The sequence below is a fragment of the Dermochelys coriacea genome, chromosome 1 (assembly GCF_009764565.3).
Source record: "Dermochelys coriacea isolate rDerCor1 chromosome 1, rDerCor1.pri.v4, whole genome shotgun sequence".
NCBI lineage: Eukaryota > Metazoa > Chordata > Testudines > Dermochelyidae > Dermochelys > Dermochelys coriacea.
Window position 1 is genome coordinate 207,065,877 of NC_050068.2, and position 25,523 is coordinate 207,091,399.

Genomic DNA, 25,523 nt, shown 5'->3' on the forward strand with positions numbered 1-25,523 from the left:
TGGGTCAGGACCCCTACAATTACAACACTGTGACATTTCAGATTTAAATAGCTGAAATCATGAAATTTATGATTTTTAAAATCCTATGACTGTGAAATTGACCAAAATGGACAGTGAATTTGGTAGGGCCCTACACATACATGAAGGGAGCCTTCAGGCATAATGTCCCTCTTCCATGCTTAGGGTGGGCTTAGCATGCACCATCCCCTTGCCTCTCTCCCTGTTCTGGGGTCTGGTCTGGGGAATGGGAGGAGTCAGGATGAGCCAAGTTTATTTGGGGTTGACAAGGCTAGCACTTTGGCTCTCAAACTGTAGTAGTGAGATATAGATATAGATATAAAAGTAAAGAAAAGTAAAGAAGAGTGACCCTAGCACTTGCTTTCCTGTAACACTAACTTCTGTCCCTAGTAAAATAATGTTGATGTCACTTGATAGTGACTCCTGAAATCTGAATTGAAAAATTAATTTAAATTTTCTTGAATAAAAATACTATCATATGGATTGAAAACTGGATGACAGAGCATAAACAAACGATAATGTATGTGATAATGTCTGGTATTGGGAAGATGCGTCTGTTGGGTAGAATAATAATCAGTGCTAAAACTGTCTTATTAAATATCTGTATCAGTGATCTAGGAAAGGGAATAAAAATGATATTGATGAAATATGCCTTTGATACCAAATTGTGCGCAGCTGCAAACACCAGCAAAACCAGAGAAATCACACAAACTGATCTAAAGAGGTAGAAAATAATAAGGTAGAAATAATAATGAAATGTGATTCATTTTAGAAAATGGACCTAATTTATCTCGGGAAAATTAATCCAATAATTCAGATTTCAGGAGTCATTTTTAAATGTATTACTAAAATTCAAAAAACCATCTAAAAACCAAAAAGGATGTATACAGAAAATGGATGGAGGGGTGTGCCACCAAGGAAGTATACATGGGAATAAGAGCGATCATGTAGCAACAAAATCAGGAAAGCCAAGGCAAATAATAAGTGACAGCTGGCAAGAAATGTTAGAAACAGCAGGAAGGGTTCTTCAAATATATCAGACCAAAACAAGAAAAGAAAAAACAAGGATGGAGTGGGTCTGCTGTTCAATGGAGAAGGTGAGCTGGTAAAGGAAGATGATAGGAAGGCAGAGCTACTCAATGTCTACTTTGTTTCAGCATGTGGCCAGTCAACTAGCAAAGTTACCATTATTCTGCCTGTTGTTCCAATATTGTCTAGATGTGTGCACAGTTCTTCTTACATTATTTTATTAGATATGGAAGTTAGTTTTACAAGACAGTAATTGCCAGGATCACTCTTCTTTCCTTTGTTTGAATATCAGTAATACAGTTTCTTAACTTCCAACTTTTCTAGTTTCAGAGTAGCAGCCGTGTTAGTCTGTATTCGCAAAAAGAAAAGGAGTACTTGTGGCACCTTAGAGACTAACAAATTTATTAGAGCATAAGCTTTCGTGAGCTATGCATCCGATGAAGTGAGCTGTAGCTCACGAAAGCTTATGCTCTAATAAATTTGTTAGTCGCTAAGGTGCCACAAGTACTCCTTTTCTTTTTGTGAACTTTTCTAGTGTCTCCCCAGATGTGATTTTTTTCAAACATAATTGGCAGGATTTCAGTAAATTTATTAGCTGATTCTCTTCGTATCTTAGGATGCATGTAATCTTTATTAATAGCTATAGTTTCTGTGTATTCCTTACCTACTCTTTATTAATAATTATTAATAGCTTTCCAAGTTCATCAACCTTTTATAATGATGGGACTATATTTTTTTCTCACCTCCCCTTGAGGAACAGCCATGCATCTGTTTACCTGTGCATGTCTCCTGGTGAGAGAAATTTGAGTGGACAAAGTGATACAGCGCCAAAAAAGGCCAATGTAGTTTTGGACTTCAAGCACAGATGCCTCATGTCATAGATCAGAGAGCTAATAACTCCCTTCCCTACAGCTGTCTTGCAACCACATGTAGAATATTAATTCTGTTGTTGGCTTTACCAGGAAAATGTTAACAAATTGGAGGAAACTTAGTGAATAACAACATAAAAGATTAGGGGGTGGGAAAAACTGATTGGCAAGATTGAAAGAGCTAAATAAATTCAGCTTGGTTCAGTGACCGCTAAGGGTGTGGGAACATGATAATGATCTAAAAATATACAATATGATGTGATGATCTGGAACCTCTCTTGCTTGGAACATTTAAAACTATGCTGGAGAGAAAAATGTATTTAAAGCTAGATCCACAAAGGGATTCATTCTGTGCCTAACTGTCATTCTAACAAATCCAAAATATGGCAATCAATACAGTAATTCCTACTTAAAGTTGTCCCGGTTAATGTCGTTTTGTTATTACGTTGTTGATCAATTAGGGAACATGGTCGTTTAAAGTTGCACAATGCTCCCTTATAACATTGTTTGGCAGCCGCCTGCTTTGTCCACTGCTTGCAGGAAGAGCAGCCCGTTGCAGTGAGCTGGTGGGGACTTGGAACCAGGGTGGATGGGCAGCCCCCCCCATCAGCTCCCCGCTCCCCTAAGTTCCCTGTACGGCAGCCACCTAGCAGGCTATCAGTATTGCTGTTCAGCTGTCCCTCCCCCACTGCCATGTGCTGCTCCTGCCCTCTGCCTTGGAGCTGCTCCTGGGAGCCTCCTGCTTGCTGTGCAAGTGTGGGGGAGGGAAAGAGGGATGCTAATGTCAGGGTGCCCCGCTCCTGCACCCACATATCCACAGAGTGGGAGGGGGATGATACGACAGGGCTCAGGACTGCTGTCTCAACTTGCTGATCTACTTAAAAAGGCAATGTACTTAGAATGGGGTTAGCGTACTTAAAGGAGCAATGCGCATCCTTCTCTCTCTGCCATGCTGTCTACACTCCCTCCATTGGTGCTACCTTATAGAGTGTGAGGCTACATTAACAACAATGTGTTAACCCTTGAGGGCTCAGCCGAGTGCTAGTTCATCATTTAGCATTAAGGCATTCCCCTGGGAAATATCCCACCCTCTGACTTCACCACCTCAGCCAAGCTTCACAATCATCATTGCTGTGTACAGTATTCAATTGTTTGTTTAAAACTTATACTGTGTATGTGTGTGTGTGTGTTTATATATGTATGTGTGTGTGTTTGTGTATATATATATGTAATATTAGTCCTTTGTCTGGCGAAAAAAATTTCCCTGGAACCTAACCCCCCTATTTACATTCATTCTTATGGGGAAATTGGATTTGCTTAACAATGTTTCGCTTAAAGTAACATTTTTCAGGAACATAACTACAAGGTTAAGTGAGGAGTTACTGTACCATGTTTTCTAAATGCTCTCCCCTTATATGCCATCTATACAGGTAGCCTTAGTGTTTAGATAACTTGTTACAAATAAAGTTCATGTACATTGAAGTCAGTGTTTTAGAGATAGTCATTCCATGCTAAGATTGGAGCAGCATGAAGAATTTTTAAAATCCTGTGGTATGGCTGTGGCAGAGGGGAAGAAAGTTTTCTTCCCTTTCATCTTAGCATCCATGAAACTGTACTGGGTTGTGGATAGCTTGGTAAATCTAGTCTACCACTCTCTGGAAGAAAGCGTAAGATTTTCTCACTGTGAGGAATTAAGTTTAGAAAATAAGATCATCTGAATTTCAGCCATTTTTGCTCCCAGAGGTTCTGGCTGTGCTGGCCTAGCTTAGTTTACTACCTACTATCTGGTTGTTACCCATGCCCCTAATAGCTAGTAATTCTAGCAGAGAGGTACTGAGTACATTGTTGACTGTGATCATTAATGCCTTTCTGAGTGTGGACAGAGAGGCAGTATGTCCCAGACGAGGAGTTGTAAGGCCCTTGCTCAAGAAACCATCTCTTGAAGTTGATGGTCTCACTAACTACTACCTTGTCTCTTTCCTAGCTTTTTGGGATAAGGTTATTGAGACATTGTGATAAGGCATCTCCATCATCACCTGAGGGCTTCTGATCTCTCTGATCCCCAATAATACAGTTGTTGGAATGGCCTAGGGAACTTTTACTGTGAAAATTTAGGTGCTGGCTGACTTTATGTGCTGACAGGGTTAGGTGGCAACCACATAGGCATTTCATGGATTGCAGTCAGGCCTAAAAGTGGAATTTAGGCACCTAAATCTGTGGCTAAAGTGCCTAAGATCCTTTTTGGATCTGGGCCTAAATACAGAAATTGAATGTCTTAGATAACAACACACCAGTTATGCTATTAGGAGTATCTCTTTTCTCCCCATGAATTAGCAGTGCTTAATTTGTAATGAAAGAGCTGCCTGGGGTCAAGCAATTTTTATACATTCATTACTGATGCAGCAAGCCCAGAGGTGCCAGGTCTACGAAATGCTAAGCTTAGAGGTGCCGGGGCTCAGCCCTGGCAAGCTCTGGCACAAATTAAGCACTGCTGATTAGTTACTAGAGCCTAAATCCACATTATCTGAGGTGCATCTGTAACCCACACATCATCCTGGGTGTGGTGTTCTGTCCCCTCTAGTGGCACCGAGACCACTTAGAGGTTAATGAGTCTGCTCTACAGCCTTAGCTAAGAGCCATATGGCTTTTAACTCATGCAGTAGAGGCTCATGCACTGAGTTCCCAGTTTTGATCCTCCCACCAATAACCGGCATCTGTTGGCGTTACATATATGAAATTGTAGCGGTTGTTCATTTGCATAACAGCCTTTATGCTTCTTTGTGATTTTTCTTAAGATTGCATTTAAATTAATGACTAAACGTACAGCAATCTCTGTAGTATCTCTGGACGATTTGTTACACCATGGAACTTTGAGTTGGCTTTCAGATTTTACGGAATTTTTAAGGAAGTACGAGACTAAGTCATTAAAGTAGCAGAAAATAAATGCTTTTCTCCTAAAAAAACATATCAAATACTTCTCTTTTTTGGTTATGTAAAAGAACAAAAAGGGACAATTAAGATCTCACATATGGGCCAAACTAGGACATAAATTTCTTGCTCAGCATACTTTTTAAACCTCACATAACAGTGACAAGTTTTCCCAGTTAAAGTGAAACAATTTAGAGAACGTCTATCTTACACCCACCTTTTACCCCATTCAACAAGAGAGAAAACTGTTACTTCCCTGAAAATGGCTTCTGATCACGAGACAGGTTCTTCTTATAACCTACAGTGGATAAATGGACAGAATGTGCCTTACCTCCCAGAATAATAGTCTTTGCCTCTATACAAGGAAAAACAGACCAATTCCATTCTTTCACATTTATATTCAATGACAGCCTTTCAACTGGACCTTGCCAAAAGTGTCAAGATCCCCAAGAAATGAAATATGAGGGAACAAGAACAATTTTATCTCTCAAAGGGTGAAACTAGTTTATAAGTAGTATATAAAAGTGACCTGATTCTACCCAGCCTTGCCCCTTGTCAATTAACTACTCATCTTGCTCTTATCTTATGCTGCCCCCATCTGTTGGTTGTATCAAGATGTTGTCTGTCCTCATATACTTATATTGTAAGCTCTTTTGGGGAGGGAACTGCTTTTTCTCATGTGTTGTGTACAGTTCCTAACACAATGGGAACCTCAATCCTGATTGGAGTTTCTAGGTGCTACTGTAATATATAAATAATTCATAGTAATGATTATAATATCATTTATACCTTTCAAAGTAGGATGGTGTAGAATGCCACCAAATTAGAATTCTTAGCTCACATTGATGATAGTATTTATATTTAGTTCACACTCACTGTGCACAGTTATGAATAACTACATTAAGTGCTAGGTAGTTGAAAATCAGGCTCAAGGTGTTCAAGAATTAATCTGTGAAGACAATCCTCCTCATGTGGAGCCCAGAGAATCATCCATTACTTTACTTTACTTTGAAAGTTGGCTCATCAAAGAACTATCACAGGAGTTACTTTATATACCCCTGTTTTTGAAAATGTAGTGTCTGTGAAAACTGTCTCTAACAAAACAGCTCTTTTTGTATACCCATAATTTGTTCAAGGGTTGTAAAGAAATAACAAGTCTTCCTTCTATCCATCCGTATTTAATTTTTCATAAACATAGGATGATATTTTTCATAAACATAGGAAGTTTGATCCACAGACTTTTTTCCAAAGTTTTATTCATACAATAGTTTCACCCTAACAAACCATGTTGATTGCCCTTTAAGTTCACATGAATCATAGAAATGTGGGAATGGCAGGGATTGAAGAAGTCATCAAGTCTAGCCCCCTGTGTTGAGGCAAGACCAAGTAAATCTAAACCATTCCTGATGTGTTTGTCCAACCTGTTCTTAAAAACCTCCAATGAAGGGGATTCCACAACCTCCCTTGGAAGCCTGTTCCAGTGCTTAACTACTGATGTAATTAGAAAGCTTTTCCTAATAGCTAACATAAATCTCCCTTGCTGCAGAATAACACGTTACTTCTTGTCCTACCTTCATTGGACATGGAGAACAATTGATCACTGTCCTCTGTCTAACAAGCTTCAAATATTTGAAGACTGTTATTAGGTTCCCCCTTGGTCTGCTTTCCTCCCCCTGCTGCAGGACACTGTGAGACTGAGCAGCAACCCCAGAGGTTCCTGCAGTTGGAGGAGGCTTGTGGAGTTATGTCTGATCTTCCCTGTGCTTCTGGGACTGCCCCAGCAAAGGGAGCTCCTAGCTCTGGTTGGGCAGGGGAGGCACAGTCCAGCTTTAAAGGCAGCACAGAAGTGAGGGTGGCAATCCCATGACCCCCCTGCAACAGGTTTGTGACCCCCACAGAATCCTCTTTTGAGTCGGGACCCCCACGTTTACAACACTGTGAAATTTCAGATTTAAACATCTGAAAACATGAAATTTACCACTTTTCAAATCCTATGGCTGTGAAATTGACCATAATGGACTGTGAATTTGGTACGGCCCTAAGTATAAGAATACTCTCAACTCCATTATCCAAGTCATTAATGAAAATATTTAATAGTACCAGACCCCTGTGAGATCCCACTAGGTAAGCCCTGCAATTTGACAATGAGCCATAAATAATTACTCTTTGAGCTTGGTCTTTCAACCAGTTGTGCACCCATCTTATAGTAATTTTATCTAGACCACATTTCTCTAGTTTGCTTATGCAAATGTCATGTGAGACTGCATCAGAAGCATGACTAAAATCAAGATATAGCACATCTTCCCAGCTACTCACTAGGCCAGTAACCTTGTCAAAAAAGGAAATTAGTATCTTTTCAGGTGTAGAAGTTAGGCTGACTGATCTATAAGTCCCAAGGTCATCTTTATTTCCCCTTTTAAAGGTAGGTACTATGTTTGCCCTTCTCCGGATCTCTGGGACTTCACCCATCCTCTGACTTCTTGAAGTCCTGTTCAGCAAAAACAGTTGATTTCAATTGGAGTGTACCTTATGACTTTTCAGACCATAGAAAAAGCTACCCAAAATTTGAGGCCACTTTTGAAAATTTGGGTTTACGTCTCTAGGCCGTGGTTTTCCAGAATGCCAGTGGCATTGTTAAGAATAGAAACCCAGCATCCTGATTTTCAGTTCTCTCTCCATTTGCTTGGCAGCTTTTCCTTTCCCAGAAAACTGGCCATAAAATTTTTGGCATATTCATTCAGACATGCACAGATAGATATTATGCACAGTCCACAGTAATGTCCCTTCCTCCAGAATGGCAAGCTAGCCACTATTCACATCTCAGAATGAGGACCTCTCCATGAGAGAAATAAGAGAAACATTTTCAGTGCCTTCTAGTCTGGTACCAGTCACAGATATGATAGCACCAATTTTCTTCCAAATGAGAATAAAGAAGGTTGATCTATACCTGTCAGACAATTTAGAAAGAGGTCTTATGCTTTAGCAGAAATTTGTGAGCATCCTGTCAGTGAGTAAATGGCACACAAAAAATAGGCTAAGATTGTGAGATGTAAATTAGACCTGTAGATCATTATAGCACAAAATAAGTTATGTGCCGTATGATCTTTTTTAATGACAGGAATTATGCCAGCAAAGAGCAATATTCTGACCTGAAAAGCTTCACTATAAATGTACATATTTGATGCTTCATTATTTTTGAAACATATGGATGATTTATGTAAAAAAGAAGAATTTAGTTAAAGGAAAAGAGAAGCTGAGTTGAAATGTCTGTGACAGGAATACAATGTTTTGTACAATTGCTATCTTTATTTGTTCATTCTCCTAGGCACCAAAATCCTATTTTTCTCATGAAATGAAAATGATTTCCCATGTTATAATTTTGATATCATCATCTTTGACTGTGGACTCTGTAGCATTATTTCTTTGTAAGTTGGACAACAGGGCTAAGCTGTAAATGTTAGTCATAATATAATTATGAGTGGGCAGCAATAAAATCTTACTGGGTTAGTAGAATCTCATTATCAAACTAAACTCTTCCTTCTCCTGCACCTTTTGTTGGAGCTTAATAAAAGCTCATCAGTGAGTGCTGTCAGAGGTCAGATGCTTTCTTTTCTTCTCCCTCTTCCTCCTTGCCTTCCTCTTCAAAACATAAAAACACATATACAGCACCTTGCATTTTAGGATCTCAAAGCACTTCCCAACATTAACATTCTCGACATTCTCAATGTTTAAGTTAGATCCTAGTAAACTTGAGACCACCCATTCTTGTCACTCTTGCAGTCACCAGTCTTTACTTTGTGCCCCACAATGGACTGCAGTAGTTGTTCTGGCTGCACTTCTTGAGAATAGGCCACCTCTTGTCTTGTACCTCTGGCTGAATGCTAGAGGCCAGGTACCTTTTTTACCTTGTTCTGCCTCTTAGGATGTGTCTTGACTAGGGGAAAAAAGGTGTGTTTTTACCTTGTGTTAGTTAACGCATAGGATTTAACAGGAGGTAAAATCCTAGGGAAGACAAAGCAGTTTGTAGTTTTCACACATGTTGGCAGTTAAAGTAAAGACTCTGATGGAGCATAGAGTTTATCTTTACCTGCTAACTTGTTTTAAAACTACAATTGCCTTGTCTTCATGAGGTCAAGAACACACTTTTTTTTACAGTGAAGAAAAGGCCTTAAAGGCCAGAAGATTTTCTTTATCTCCAGGAACAGCCCACTGTGGGTAACCCAAAAGTTTCTTAAAGAAAATGATATTTATTAAAAAATCATACTTTTATTCAGAATCGCATCAGAGCTAATCTAGATTCTGGGAAACAGGCTTTCTAGATGGAGTATCATCTTGAAATTTCTGTTAATGTAAACAAGGAATGTCTGACATTCATTGACTGTCTGATCTCGCTCTCTTTTTTCTTTTCCTGTCTCAGCATCTATGATAGGGTATACAAAACCCACACTGGGCAGCATGGGATTAATGAGCTAATGTGGGTTCAGCTGGCTCTGCCCAGTCACACCTGTGGTAGATGTCAGGATTGGAGGGAGGTGTTTAAGAGGGAAACCCTGGCTTACTTGATGGTAGACCAGGGAGGAGAGCAGATCTTCAGCCTTCAGTCCCTAGAGAGAGGGCTGACTGAAGGCAGGAGCTCCCCAGATGCCTGCTGCCTGATGGCTCCTCCCTGAAGGAAGGGAGGGTTAGATGTTGACTCCCTTTGAGAGGAGATATTCATTTCTATTATTTCTTAATTCAGTTTAAGGCCACAGCCCAATGAGCACCCTCTGAAGGAAGAGAGCCTCAACCCAGCTTTGAGACTATTCATTTGTGTAATTTCCCCATGTTTCTGTTAGTTGACTACCCCAGAAGGGGAAAGACTTTAAAGTGACCTGGTGAGAGGGCCAAGTCCTAGGAAGAGGCAGACCACTGCAGTGCTGGAGCAACCCTTGGCAGATGGTACCAGGCAGGACTATGCCACTCACAGCATCTCAAAGTCAGTCTCCCATTGTTTCATGTTCTCTGTGTGTGTATATAAATCTCTCCTCTGTTTTTTCCACCAAATGCATCCGATGAAGTGAGCTGTAGCTCACGAAAGCTTATGCTCTAATAAATTTGTTAGTCTCTAAGGTGCCACAAGTACTCCTTTTCTTTTTGCGAATACAGACTAACACGGCTGCTACTCTGAAGTCTGACACTGTTCTCTGTTCACTCTCTCCTTCCCTTTGTTTCTCTTTCTTGCCTCATCCTCCTGAGAGTCTTTGAATTAAAGCTCCATTCTCCTCATCACCATTCCAGACAAGAGATTATTCTTTATATTAGTACATAGAAATATTATTCTTCATTTCCACACTTTTGAGTATGTTTAGTTAGCTTGGTTCCTGTCTGGCACAGTGTACCCAGTAGCCCATGAAAGCAAACATTTCTAGATGGAGAGTCTCTTTTATTTCCAATTTATTCTCATGTAACCCATAGTACTTCAAAGGAATATTTTGAATCTGGCTAAGTGTTAGGTGAGGAGAGACAACACTTGTGCATATAATATGTTTAGAATAAACTGGATTTACATGTTGCTATGTTTTCACCCCCAGGGCTGGCTTGACAAGTTAGACACTTGACTCTTTTAGTCATAATTTTACAATTACAGTGTTACTTGAATAGCTCCAGTTACTTGTGGTTGGTACTCAATCCTCCATAGTAAATAAGTATTAATATCTTTGTATTATCCTCATATTGCAGATGGAGAAAATAAAACAGTAAGAGGTGAAGTGACTTACCCTAGGTCGCATAGTTAAGTCACTTAGCCCTGGTCTACATTGGGGGGCGGGTGTCAACCTAAGATATGCAACTTCAGCTACGCGAATAGCATATCTTAGGTCGACTTACCTGGCCGTGAGGATGGCAGCGAGTCAACTGCTGCAGCTCCCCTGTCGACTCCGCTTCCGCCTCTCGCAAGCTGGAGTTCCGGAGTCGACGGGGAGCGCATTTGGGAATCGATTTATCGCATCTAGTGATAAATCGATCCCCGATGGATTGATCAGATTGATAGATTTAGCACAGGACCTGCCCTAAGGGTATGTCTACACTGCAATTTAAGGCTGTGCTTGGCCCTGGGCTCAAGCCTAATCTCCTTTCCATCTGCACTGCAATTGCGCTAACCCAGAGCCTGGACCCAGGGTCTCAGAACCCTGCAGGGCTGGAGGGTCTAAGCTCGAGGGACCTGGGGTGCGAGCCCTATTGCTTTGCAATAGACTCAGCCTCGCTTGACTCAGCTCCTGGGAGTCAGCCAGAAGTATCTCAAAATTCCATGGGACAACTTCCTTAGTCCTCGCTATCTCAACAACCTGCAATCGACTGTAATTAAAACAGAAGCCAACCCCCTTTTGTGAATGGCAGCAGCACAGGTCAGCGTTAACCCATTCTCCTCTGGTTGCTGCTCTGCAAGCACACTATCAGAGAGCCTCCTGGGTTTGCAATGGAGAGCGAACCAATCAAGACTTTTGTAAAGCTACCTGTTTCCTGGTGACATGCAGGGCAGGCAGTAAAGTTTTCCCACAGTGCAGCACAGTACTAGGACGAGAGGGGGCGGGGTAGTAGGGACTCTGAGATAGGGTTACTTTGACTTGGGTCTGTGGATGACAGAGCCCTAGGCCTGAACATAAGAACATAAGAATGGGTCCATCTAGCTCAGTATCCTGTCTTCCGACAGTGGCCAATGCCAGGTGCCCTAGAGGGAATGAACAGAACAGGTAATCATCAAGTGATCCATCCTTGATCATCCTCAGCATCGGGGCAGCAGGTTTGTATAATTTTTGGTGGTGCTCAGAATGGGTCCAAGTCCAGCTCCCCCCACCCCCCAGGCTCTGGGATGGAGTTTGGGTGCAGGAGGGGTGCGGGCTGTGGACTGGGGCAAGGGTTGGGGTGCAAGAGGGAGTGCAGGGTGTGGGGCTGGTCCAGGGATGAGGATTTTGGGGTGCAGCAGGCAGGCTGCCCCAGAGCCGGGGTGGGAGGCCAGAGAGGAGGACTCCTCCCAGCCCTCTTTCCGCTGGCAGCAGCGAGCTCCAGGGGAGGTGAGAGCAGCCCCCTCCCAGGCCCCTCTGGCAGACACTCGCCCAAGATCCCCAGGATGCTGCTCAGGAGATCCAGCCAGGATAAGCCCCCTGGAGTTGACTCGGCATCACCTGTCAGGTGAGGGGGGGGCTGCTATGTGCCTCTTCCCCTCCGCAGGCACAGCGGCTGTCTCAGCCTGCCCCTGGCGCAGCTCCCTTGTAGCTGATTGCAGCAGCAGCCAGTGAGGGAGTGCAGCAGGGAGCTGCAGGGGGCAGCCACCCTCTGCCCAAGGCAGGCAGGGACTTTCGGGGGGAGGCACGCAGGAGCAGCAGGCGGGGCCGAGGGACGCTCCGGGGGAGGCATACGGGAGCAGCAGGTGGGGTCTGGGGAGAGTCCCGGCCCCAAACGTTGGTGGAGCCAGGCCCCCTGGGTGCTGAATTTACTGGAGCCTGGACACCACGGGCCCATACAACTCGCCGCCCCATTAGCATGGGTCAGAAAAGTCTTAACATAAGGTTAATATACAATGTAAGATGCTCAAGGCCAGGGTTCCCTAACATGGGTCAGCTGAATCGAGTCCCACTAATCTTGAGTTTACATTGCAATGTAGACATACCCCTAATAGAACCAGGCTAGAATTAGAACCAAGGAATACCAATTCCCAAATTTCAGTCACTTGTCAACATTCCTCCACCCCACCCCCAAGCAAATGGCTTAACAAATGATCTCTGTGTACAGGGAGACAGCAGCCAACAATTATTAATTCCCCAGGCTTAGGCATTTTGGCAGCAAATAAACTGATGACAAATGGTGGATAAACAAAGAACTGAAGATTAGCAAAAAATCTATTCCTGCTGCTGCATCCTAGTTATTCCCTTCTTGGTAATTAATTCTTTAATGCAATCACCTGGCAGAAATTAAATTCTGTATGGTATGTGGAAGATTAATGTTAGACAGTTTTATAAAAGAGGGATGCTGTTAGAATTGGCCGACTACTGTAGAAACAGAGTTTGCGAACATATGTTCATATTTTGAATGGCTGTTTCATAGATTCATAGATACTAAGGTCAGAAGGGACCATTCTGATCATCAGTCCGACCTCCTGCACAGCGCAGGCCACAGAATCTCACCCACCCACTCCTATGAAAAACCTCACCTATGTGACCACATTTATGCCCCTTTTTATTCACTATTTGCAAATGGCATCTTTGCCTGTGAGTATCTGTGGAATGGCTATTCTTCATGCGAATCACTATACTGGCATGCGAATCGGGGCATTTTGCAAACAAGAATATTCACTATTTGTTATTCTCCTGTTTTAAAAGTTATCCATGCATAGAACAGAAGCAATACCATGGAACCAAATTGTTGCACCCAAACTCTTTGGCAAATACCTATGAATAATAAATACATACTTTACCTGTAGTATTGTTAAATAATTCACTAATAGCTTCAGTTCTTTTCCCAGAGAATGGTTCAGAAATAGCTTGTATTTAGCTTAGGCAGAGATGGCAGCCTGAAAACAGATCAATGAAAAATTCTGAAGATGAAAATTGCCCTATGGAGGACAGTATTTCCAGGACTTTCAGTAGTTCAAGGATGAAATATACCTACAGGTCTCCAGAGGTGTAGGATATTCACCTGTGGATGAGCAAGGCTACAATCTTCAATGTTCCATTGTTACATGTTTCAGTCACAATGTATCCCAAGGAATATATCAGGATAACAACAAAAAATGGCACTACAATCTACTATCACTGTGTCACAGTTGAGGACCTCGAAGTGATCTGGGAAAAAATGAGTTTAACAAAGATATCTACCTATAAACTATTTCACACATTCTGTTCACATAAGCAGGTTGGCACTAATAAGTCCTTTTATTACTAAACTTTTTTTTCATTTCTTAAAATTATTAATGATTTTTTTTTAAATGGACACATGTATAGTAGAGCTGTTTTGGACCGGAAGTGCTGACATTTAAATTCAATAAAAACTTTGTCCGTTTTCTGCACTCCAAATACGCCCCACCAAAATACATACATTTTTGTAGGTCTTGCAGAGATTTGCACAGACTTCTATGGTAAAGTTGATGGCAAGAGGGCCAAATTCCCCTGTGATGATGAATGGAGGAACAGTCCATTGTGTCTGCCTGGCCTCTGTCTGAGTGGGGGATTCACTTGAGGGCAAGTGCTGTTTTCATTACCTGTGATTATCGCAATGATGCATTAAATTAGGGCATTCCTCAACCATCCTATCTTGGGCCTGTGCAGGTCACCTGTGAGCTTATTAGGCAGAAGGGAGGTTGTTAGCATTTTACACCTCTTTAACCCTGAGCTGGTGAACTTGCTGCACTGAACCCTTTCATCTCAGCCAAGGTTTCCACTGGAAGAAACTGTTCCAGACCCTTGTATCTGGCCCAGTATGTTCATTGACTGTTCAGAGCCCCAGGGCTGTTCTAGATAGACTGGCTCATAATCACACCCAAGGAGCAAGTACGCTGGTTGAAAATCACAAGAGTGCAGTGTGCTACAACCATGCCCCTTTCTACTGCCAGAGGCCAGGGAGGTAGTGCTGTTCAGCCAGTAACACCGTCCTATGCCAGCCCAGAGTTCCTGCATCTCAAGGGAATTCTCATCTGGCCATTTAGGGGAGCTTAACAGCTCCTTTACACTCCCAGAACAAAACAGGCCATAGGATGAGCCAGAATCTGGTCCATGGCATAAAGGGTGTGCACATGAGAACTGTTTATATAAAACTAAAAGCCCTCATTGTATAAACTTATAAGGCTTGGTGCACTTTTTACTGCCAGGCCTGTAAGCTATTCATTTTCCTCTCTGGGTCCCCATGCTGGCAAAGGTTGGGATTCCTCTACAGGCAGCCCATTACATTCATCCAGGAAAATACATTGTATTGCTCAACAGTATCCCCTCCAGCTGCACAAAGGATGCTGCTGATGAGTTCTGAAGTGTTCTGTTCAATCACACAGGACTGGTAAGGGAGTGGTTGTAGTGTAGGTCCTTACATGTAGGGAGGTGTAAAGTGATGGGTAATAGGGGGGATTTTCTGTGCTCCATTAACAACATTGAGGATCATTTCCAATAAAAAGGAAAATATATCTTTGCTAGCTCAGAGAACAGCTTTTCAGTATTGCAGGTTTTTCCAACAAACCTTGCCCTCAACAAAGAAAATGCCCCACCTTGAGGTCTTGAATCCTGAGACCAGTGGTGGAAGTAATGTTCCTGTAGTTTCTTCAGATGATCTGTACAGGTAGGTCTATATAAAAGTGATCAAATTCATCTCTGGTATAACTTGAGTGGAGTTACCGCAGGGTTGAATATGACTCTGTCTCAAATATTTGCTGATAAAAATTGACAGAGTTCACGCAAACATTACAGGACATTACTTGTATTCCATGTTCCATACACAAAGCTACATAAATGGGTAGATGAAACAGAGCAACAAAGATCTTACCTGTAGCACAAACTGGTTTGGAAAATAAATGCTGGCTTTGTTTCTTTTCTTGATGCACATGCTTCTTCTTAGTCACTTAAGTATCTAAATCTATCAAGTTCTTTGTGACTCCTTAAGCACCTCACCATCTCAGATTTGAACCTTTGAGATGCCTGATATTTTATCTGACACTCTGATCCTCCCATCCAGTGAAACTCTTCTTTTCGCAGCTCAAGGGCCAAATCCTATTCTTAGGCACCTATCTCTCCCCATTCATTGTATAGGAACCATGGGTGCCTAACTCACCCATTGTTGTTCCAGTGATTTTCTGCATGCCTAAAAGTTAGGCATTGCAAAGTTCAGCATCACAATGCCTACATCTTTTTATGGTTCTGGGCCCAACTGCCAAAAAAAAAATTAAATTGTGGAAAAACAAGCTGTTTTTATCTGGGACATACTATATTGTACTGTGATGTCACATCAGATAGCACCTATACTGTAGGACAGTTACCTGAAGGATATAGTGAAATTGTACATTATGACTTGTACAGTTTTTTTTGAACCCACAGAGGAGAAATTAGTGATGTCCAATTTATTTTCTTCTTCACAGGCAATCCCTTTTGAGATGATTCTGTGGCACATTAATTCCTACCATTAACATTATTTCCAGTAGACCTCATTTACTACTAGATCATTCATTACTGAAATCTGGGCAGTTAAATCAGCATAAAACTAGAGTAACAGTGTTGAATCTGGCCACCTAAATGCATCACTCTTTGGGATCGTATTATATCAAGTTAATTTTCAAGTACTGTAGAAAACTCCCTTTAAACTGTAATATTGCTTTCCCTTTTAGCATATAATTCATAATCTTTCATATAATGCAGTGAGATAGCGCCCTTCAAACTGTAATTTAAATTTCCTTCCGAAGAATTCTCTAACATTCACCTTGTACCATAATAACATACAAGGAATTCCTTTTCAAATACAATTATGTAATTTTGTCTTCCATCTAAACATGCTCAGTTATGTCTTGCTGATTCCCCACAGTCTTTCAGTAACAATGCAGCAATAATGCCATATCTCTGAAGCTTTATCAACATATGCCTGGGGTCATTGAAATCAGGTTATTCTTAAAATTGTATTGGTTTAGAAGACTAGAACAGTGTAAAATATAGAGGTATGGCATTTTTTAACCATCACTCAATTTCCCATCACACACTAATGTGGCTCATCTACATTTCATCAAGTTCAATCCTTGAAGGGATTTCTGTGAGCAGTAATGGGTCAGATTTCAAAATTATAATCATTGGATTTCCTAAAATCTGATTTATGCTGTGAGAAAGAACCAGCCTTGCTTATACCAGATGGGATTTTCAGAGACCTATTGGAGTTAGGCTCACAACTTCCATGGATTTTTAGTGGAATGTGGGCACTTTAGGCCCTGAATACAAATTGAGTCTAACAAGCATATTATGAGAGAGGGGAAAGTCTATTAAAGTTTGATGTATTAAGTAAAATCACAAGCCTAGAGAAATTTTATCCATTCTATAGAACACACAGGGAAAGGGTCTTAGAAATACTATTGACACTTCTGTAGAACTTGACTCCATTTTACGCTGATGTATTCCTCACCGTTTCCTAAGATCCCCTTGGAGATCATGAGCTATTGTGCCAAAACTCCTTTACACAAACTAAAGTTTGAAGACAGAAAGCAGCCACATGAGGGTGTATCTGTGGTTGAGCTTGAGCAATCAGTCTGTGCCCTTGAAAGTCTGTGATCCCAATGGATTTTCTGCTAAAATCTAGACATATTTCAAGCATCTTCCCTAACTATCATGTTGAATGAATCATCCAAGTCAGGCCAATGTTCTCAGATTTTATATCTGCTGTTAGCTCAGTGATACCTGTGCATTCAAAAATAAGATAAGGACCATGAAAACTGTGCCTCGTACAGCGCCATTTTCTTATGCAGTACAGATATTAAAGTGCAGATAATTACATTGTTTTCTAAAATACAGGTAGACTGAAAAATTCTTTCCAGTTTTGTTCATTGTGATCAACTTGGTTTCATGTGAAACAGGCAAGGCTCACAGCATTACCAGATCACATAATGTTATGCATACTGCTTTATCTAATATCGCATCTATGATCATTTAACTTCAGGTAATATAAGAAGCCATTGATTGTGTGGTATGGTGCTATCATTTTCCTGCTTATCACCCTATGGGATTTGGTCATAAATGCGTGACCTGGATGAAAATGAAGTACTCAGTCCCAACAGCTGGAATTTGTGTCAGTAAATTAGATTAAGGGTTTTAGCTTAAACAGAGGTACCAGATGGGGCTTCCGCTTATTCCACTTATCCCTACTCTAGGAGTGGAACCCTTACTGCAGAGAATTCCATCTATAATAAGGAAATGAATTGTATTAAAATGGTTGATCTCTAATATTGTGCTGCACTTCGCACTGATTATGATTTAATATTTATAAGCAACCTTGGTATATCAATACATGATACCTTGAAGGAATGCCAATATTTTGCTAGTTTCTCTGTTTCTTCCAAAATAAATTATAGTTAAAAAGTACCTTTCCCCATAGATGTGTTCCTCTGGAATCTACAACTGTAAGGTATGATGCATAGATCTTGCCCTTTCCACTTGGGGTGCTCAGTTACTGCGGATGCACTTTCCACAGGAGCCTCAGAAAACTTTTCCAGGTTCCATGAGGAAGGGTTAGAGGATGTGCATCATCCTCACGCATGTGGGGAATCGGTCAAAAAGTTAACAGTGGTAGAGACTGCATTAACTTCCACACTCTGCACTATAGAAGTTCCAACCCCTCACCCACGCCATCCCCGAATGGAGGTTTCTAGTGGCAGCTATGTGTTACAGTGCAGCTATGTTAGGAGCTCAGGACAGTTTGCAATCTGGGGGCTGAATGCTGTGGTTTTTTTGTGGCAGAGAACTTCTTACTCCCTTGTTTCCCCACCTCCAACTTCAGCAGAATCATTTGAAGAAAACTTGGGGCTTACCATATCGTAGTCAACTTTCAACTAAACAGGTCAAATTATATTCCATACAGTAGAACATCTTATTAACTAATTAGATAATTATAGGTGGAGCTGGTAGCGCTGCCTGCTATTAAGGTTGTCCAACACTTCTCATTATAAGACCTTGCTTTTAATTGCTTTTAACTTTGCTAAAGTTTAACTGTTTGTTAACTTTAAATTTTCCATTCTGAATGAGTGTCCCAGGCCTGATTTCAGGGGAAATATCAGCCAAAACAGTCCAGCTGTTTCCAAGAATGAAGCAAGAGAAAAAAATATTGTCTTGCCCATGTTCAAAAATTATTGAGACCTTTTCTTTGGGAAATTCTAGAGCCCCCATGCTTTGGAGTAGAATTTTGGCAGGGAGGTGGCCTTTGTGTCAGGAATGTGCCTTTTCCTAGCCCTGTGAAAATCTGCCCAAATTTGGCCAAGTTATAATTCTTTGAAAAATTGCAGTTTGCACATACTCAGACTTGCAAGAGTTTAACAGCTAAATTCATAAAAGATTCTTTCCTCACTGAGCATGCTCTATCCTGTCACAGCTCCTGTGTGTGACTGGACTGCTCATGCACCATCCTCGCAAAACAGCTGAGCATGCTCCAGCCCAGGGCTGCAGGGGTGAAGCTGGACTTTCCTTGCAATGACTGCTCTGGGATGGGATGGAGCTGGGCACTGGAACTGAGAGAAAGGAAACTGTCTCTCCTGTGTTCTCAATGACCCTCTGGCTGACTCCCAGACAGTGAAAAGGAGGAGGAAGCTGTCTGATCTGAATGCAAGACCAGGAATAGACTGGGACAAGGAGCCTCATAAGAAGACTTGGACTGGAAGTTGGGGGAGAGTAATTGTGACTGGGAGTTGGAGGGGGGAAACTGGGATTGGTTGGGCAATCTTAATAGTGAGAAGTGTAAGGTTATGCATTTAGGGATTAATAACAAGAATTTTAGTTATAAGTTGGGGACGCATCAATTAGAAGTAACGGAAGAGGAGAAGGACCTTGGAGTATTGGTTGATCATAGGATGACTATGAGCTGCCAATGTGATATGGCTGTGAAAAAAGCTAATGCGGTTTTGGGATGCATCAGGAGAGGCATTTCCAGTAGGGATAAGGAGGTTTTAGTACCATTATACAAGGCACTGGTGAGACCTCACCTAGAATACTGTGTGCAGTTCTGGTCTCCCATGTTTAAGAAGGATGAATTCAAACTGGAGCAGGTACAGAGAAGGGCTACTAGGATGATCCGAGGAATGGAAAACTTGTCTTATGAAAGGAGACTTAAGGAGCTTGGCTTGTTTAGCTTAACTAAAAGAAGGTTGAGGGGAGATATGATTGCTCTCTATAAATATATCAGAGGGATAAATACAGGAGAGGGAGAGGAATTATTTAAGCTCAGCACCAATGTGGACACAAGAACAAATGGGTATAAACTGGCCACCAGGAAGTTTAGACTTGATATCAGACGAAGGTTTCTAACCATCAGAGGAGTGAAGTTTTGGAATAGCCTTCCAAGGGAAGCAGTGGGGGCAAAATATCTATCTGATTTTAAGATTCTACTTGATAAGTTTATGGAGGAGATGGTATGATGGGATAATGGGATTTTGGTAAGTAATTGTTCTTTAAATATTCAGAGTAAATAGGACTAATCCCCTGAGATGGGATATTACATGGATGGGATCTGAGTTACCCAGGAAAGAATTTTCTGTAGTATCTGGCTGGTGAATCTTGCCCATATGCTCAGGGTTTAGCTGATCGCCATATTTGGGGTCAGGAAGGAATTTTCCTCCAGGGCAGATTGGAGAGGCCCTGGAGGTTTTTCGCCTTCCTCTGTAGCATGGGGCATGGGTGACTTGAGGGAGGCTTCTCTGCTCGAAGTCTTTAAACCATGATTTAAGGACTTCAATAGCTCAGACATAGGTGAGGTTTTTCGTAGGAGTGAGTGGGTGAGATTCTGTGGCCTGCGCTGTGCAGGAGGTCGGACTAGATGATCAGAATGGTCCCTTCTGACCTTAGTATCTATGAATCTATGAGACTGAGACATGTGGGAGACTAAGCTTAGCTGGGCAAGAAGACGGGGTAGAGAACCGGGGGAGGGGAGGCTGGGATTAGTTGAACAGGGAGGCTGAGACTGGGAATAGGAGCCAATGAAGAAATGGGGGGGCAACTGGGAGCTAGTTTCCTGGAGGGACACTGAGATTGGCCAACGAGGTAGAGGAGAGCCTGGGGCTGGCTGAACAAGGAAAGTGGGACTAGGAAGCAGTGGGGGGTGGAGTACGGGAACAAATGGGAGGAGAGACAAATCTGACAGGTGGTGTGTGAGGCAGAACTAGGACTGACTGGGCCAAGATACTGAGATGAAGAGTCCAGGGATGGAGGTGATCGACTGAGATTGGATCAGGAGCAGCAGGAGGGAGATTGGGACTGGGAACTAGTGCCTGGGGAGAGGGGAGATACACATTGAGCCAGCAGCTGGGAGCTAGGAGCTGAGCCTGGCTGAGCAAGGAGACTGGGACTGGGATGAGAAGTCTGAGGAGTGGAGAGTGGGACTGGGATAAGGAGCCAGATGTGGGGAAGAAGCAGGACTCGGACAGGGATAGGCTGGAGGGGACAAGGTAGAAGTGGTCAAGTTGGGGGAAATGGACGGAAGAGAAAATGCTCTTTTGGTGAATTTACTATTTGCTGACAAAATTTCACCCAGCTCCACTCACTTCTGCAGCTGAAGTTGGGGGAGCTATTCTTCAATATATAAAGTTCTGTATAATTCTACTATGAAAAAGCAAAGTCCACCCAAAATTATTGAATACTTTTGACCGTAATCTCTCTGTGCTTCCCCATCTGTAAAATGGGGATAGTACTACCCCCTTGTCTCACCGGGGTATTGTGACAATAAATTAATTAATATTTGTGCTGCACACAGATTCTATAATGTTGAGCACACAAAAAAGCCTGTGAGGATATTAATAATTCTGTCTTCAGATCAGGGTTTGAATAGTATGCCATAAATAAGGCCTGGGGCCACACATTGAACAATGAGGAGAAAATAACATATTGGATAGCTTGCTTACTAAGTGAACATGGTACATCCAGTGCACTGAGTAAGGCAGGAGTCCTCTGGGAAAAATTGTATTCAACAACTAACATATGTTCATTAAAGACTGTATGTTAGGGGGCTGAATTGAGGTGACACAGACAATCTTAATTCTGTCATTTCCTAACTTTTGAGTGCTTGACTTTGCAACCTTTATAGTGTTCTTTTAAATTAGTATGTTTGTATAATATTGAAATGACCTTATCTTGGTATTTTAAAATTTATCATTTTCTTAGCTATAGTGAAACTTTGGTACTGAGAGAAGTAATGGAATGTGAGGTTTTTTATACAAAATGTAGAGATAAGAATGGCCATACAGGGTCAGATCAAGGGTCCATCTAGCCCAGTATCCTGATCTTCTGACAGTGGCCAATGCCAGGGTGCTTCAGAGGGAATGAACAGACCAGGTAATCATCAGCTGATCCGTCCTCTGCAGCCCATTCCCAGCATCTGGCAAACACAGGCTAGGGGTACTTGAGAGCATGGTTTTGCATAATCTGATTATAAAGATATAAATAATCTAAGATCTAAATAAAGGCAGATGGTCCAGCACTGTTGTTACATATATGGGAGACAAGGTGGGTGAGGTAATATCTTTTATTGTACCAACTTCTGTTGGTGAAAGAAACAAGCTTCCCAGTTTATACAGAGCTCTTCTTCAGGTCTGGGAAAGCTACTTATATGGGTATGATACATATTGGTATTGTTGTGAATTACAAATATCATGCATGTTTGCATAGTTTTAAATTTTTGTTGTTTATTGTTTACATAAATTACAGTGCAAATTGTAAACAGTGTATCTGATAGTAAATCAGAATGATCTGCAGACCAAGAATCATTCACACACACAAAAAAATAAAGACTGGTTTTAAATAACATGTCCATGTTAAAATGTTGCAATTTGCTTATTCACAAATAGGGAACAAAGGTGGGATTTCACAAGTCAGTTATTCGTTGTGAATTATGCATTCAGCTCTTGTGCTCCACTGTAAAATTCAGCTACCGAAATTGCCAGTTCTATTTTTATTTTTAAATGATCAGCGTTCTTTTGTACTTAAGCACCTTCATCACAATACTTTCAAGATTGTGTATTTGAATACAGGTCCTTACATCGCAGGAGAAAAATTGCATTCAGCAGCTGATCTCCTATTCTTATTGCATAGACTGTCATATGTAAGTTAGGGAAAGAGTATGTTACCTTAAGATGATATACGCTGTAGTCCACCAGTAAGATAAATACATGTAATATAAATAGAATGGAGATACTATGGCCTGTTTTTTAATGTTCCCAAAGAATGACAGTTAGGCATATGCTATGCTGCATCTGCATATCTGGCAGTTAGAGGTCTATCTGCAATCATTTGCTCTTATAGTAAACTCAACCCATAATTAGTTACACGTACATTTTTATGGGAAGGAAAAAGGAAGGATGATTTTCAAAATCATGCTGTATATGTTTATAAGATGCAATACAAAAGCTGACCTTAAGCATTACCGCCCATAACTTAAGTGTCTATATATGTAGGTCAAGAGAAGACCTAGGGACTCAGATTCTCCAATATGTATAACTAGCATGTACAGTAACATCTGATCTAGAAACAGTGGGTCAGATTTTCCTCTTGCCTATCAGTGAAGGCAGTGGAGTTACACCATTGTAAACATGATTTGAGGGAAGACTCAGCCCAGAAGGCTTCAGTTGTACATACCTCTTTATATTTATAAAATATTTACACTGCTCAGGAAATGGTGAGTTGTTCCCACAAATCTATACTGTACTTGCAGAACAAATGTACAGTTCTTTGGAAGTTTCATCTTAAATTATTCTCAAGTATCATCATTTACACCTCCCTTGCATTCTGAATATTGGAAGCTGCCTCTTTACCTTGGACCTTGTCGTTCTTTTTGCAGATCATGTGAACGGGCACTGTACAAGCCCAACTTCCCAGATTTGCAGCTCTGGAAAACGGCTCCCTAGCGCAGATGTTACAAAATCAAATCGCCGAGGGCCTGGGAGGCCCCCATTTAGAAAAGCACAGTCTGCGGCTTGCATGGAGATTTCCCTTCCAGTCACAACAGAAGGTGAGTGCCAGTGAGCATTTTCATTAGGTATGTGTTAGTTTCATATTTCCTCAAGATGTGAAAGCAAACTAGTTACACGCTATTTAGCATGATCCCTGTCTTAGTCACTTCTCTAAACTGCTGTCTTCATTTAATTGTTTAGAATTAGAATGATCCCTGTGTTTTAGTGTTGTTACTAACCAGCCAGCCTGCTGCTGACTTTTGTGCTACCTAGAGATGCAGTATACCAAACTTCCTGAAACACTCTCCGTCCTTCCATCCTCTTTTTGAGCCTGGAAGCTTTGCTCCAGAAAAGTGATTGTTCATCAGAATTTATGTACAGTAATTCTGACAGCCAGTGACATCAAAAGCTTAAGATATTCTAATCCCTGTTTATTCATGAGTAATAGTCTGAAAAATGAGAAATATATTTATAAGACTAAGAGTTTAACCTTTGCTCACATGTTGTATTATTCTTTGGTATTAAATATTATTAAGGGCTGTAAATTCTGCAATTCCCTTGCTATGGGATTTACCCCTTGCTGGAGAATTGTGGTCCAGAATCAAAACTTTCTTTAAAATAATTTGTTTTGAGCACTTATGTTTGTGAATACAACCTCCAAATTTTGAACTAAGTATAAACCGTGCAGTGTTGTCTACCTGAGTGTGCAGAAACATTCAGACCACAGTTCTGAGAAGTGTAAACTATTCCATTCATGTCAATGGGTTAAGTGTGAAACATAAAATATGCCCATTTAAATGTCAGCATTGATAACTATTTCAGTGCCCATTATTTTAACAGAAGCATCCAGCTAATGTGCTTTTCCCATAACCTCAAAACACCTCCTGTGCCTTGTGAGATGCTGTCACTCCCAATTATCCCTCACCTACCAAGCCTGCAACTTCCCCCACACCCTCCTCAGCTTCTACAGTGCAACAATGTGTTGTCTGTACAAAATACTTCGGCAATCAGCAACTGAAAAAAATGTAATATCAGAATAAACAATACAGGGGCTCTTCTACTTTAGTCTTATTAATTTTCTTATTTAACTTACTAAAAATTCTATTTTTAACTTAAATGAGGCTGCCACAGATTTTCCAATCTGCCAAAGTAACGACACTTCCCAGGGCTACCCTCTGGGCGATAGCACTCCCTGGAGTTTCTGCAGTGCTGCAGTCCCACCCGTGACATGCACCTTCTGCCCCCAGCATCAGCTCCAGTATGCCCTCCACACCGTGGCTTACATGGAGATAATTGGAAGATGGCCTTTTGCCTGTGTTCAGCAATGCCTGCACCAGGGTAATTCTCCCAGAGTCAAAATGAGAGCTTTCAGAGCCCTTTACGCAGCCTTAGCGCTTTTACCCATTGTAAGGGGGACAGTGCGAGAGTGATGATCTCACCCATAGAGCCTGTTGATGCACCTTTTAAATACAAACTGTAGAAAATAACTTTGTTCCCAGATGTAAAAAAGATCCCTCTACATACAGGAAATGGAAAGAGCATCAGAGCCCCCTTCATTAGTATTTCTGATAGCTAGATCTTCAGAGTTTATTCATTAGGATGTGATAAAATAGAGGAAGGAATCTGTTGATCCTTTTCTCCCCAGGGGTGGGGAGGGATAGCTCAGTGGTACTGCTAAACCCAGGGTTGTGAGCACAATCCTTGAGGAGGCCATTTAGAGATCTGGGGCAAAAAAAAAATTGGGGATTGGTCCTGCTTTGAGCAGGAGGTTGGACTAGATGACCTCCTGAGGTCCCTTCCAACCCTGATATTCTATGATACTCCATGACCATTTAAAGTCACATCACAGCAAGAGAGAAGAGCTCACTCTAGGATCTACCGAACCTGACAGTATCGAAATGAACTCATGAAGCATGTATTATCCCAAAATGGTGATCTAGTAGGGATTTGAGTGCAAGTCCCAAACTCGTGGGCTGGCGGGAGGCAGCACACTGCAGAAGAAGCAAGCTGCATTCTTCTCAAGGAACTCCATCCAGCTGATTTAAGGG

General features: G+C 41.5%; 1 protein-coding gene across 8 annotated transcripts in view; it reads left to right on the plus strand.

Moving 5' to 3' along the window:
- The window catches only part of STXBP5L (syntaxin binding protein 5L), a 451,068-nt gene that overhangs the window by 392,319 nt on the left and 33,226 nt on the right, over positions 1–25,523 (plus strand). For all 8 annotated transcript variants that reach the window (XM_043512693.1, XM_043512690.1, XM_038378599.2 and 5 more), the window contains one exon: positions 23,364–23,534. In XM_043512693.1, coding sequence (XP_043368628.1) covers positions 23,364–23,534 — 171 coding nt within the window. The remainder of the gene's footprint in view (positions 1–23,363; positions 23,535–25,523) is intronic.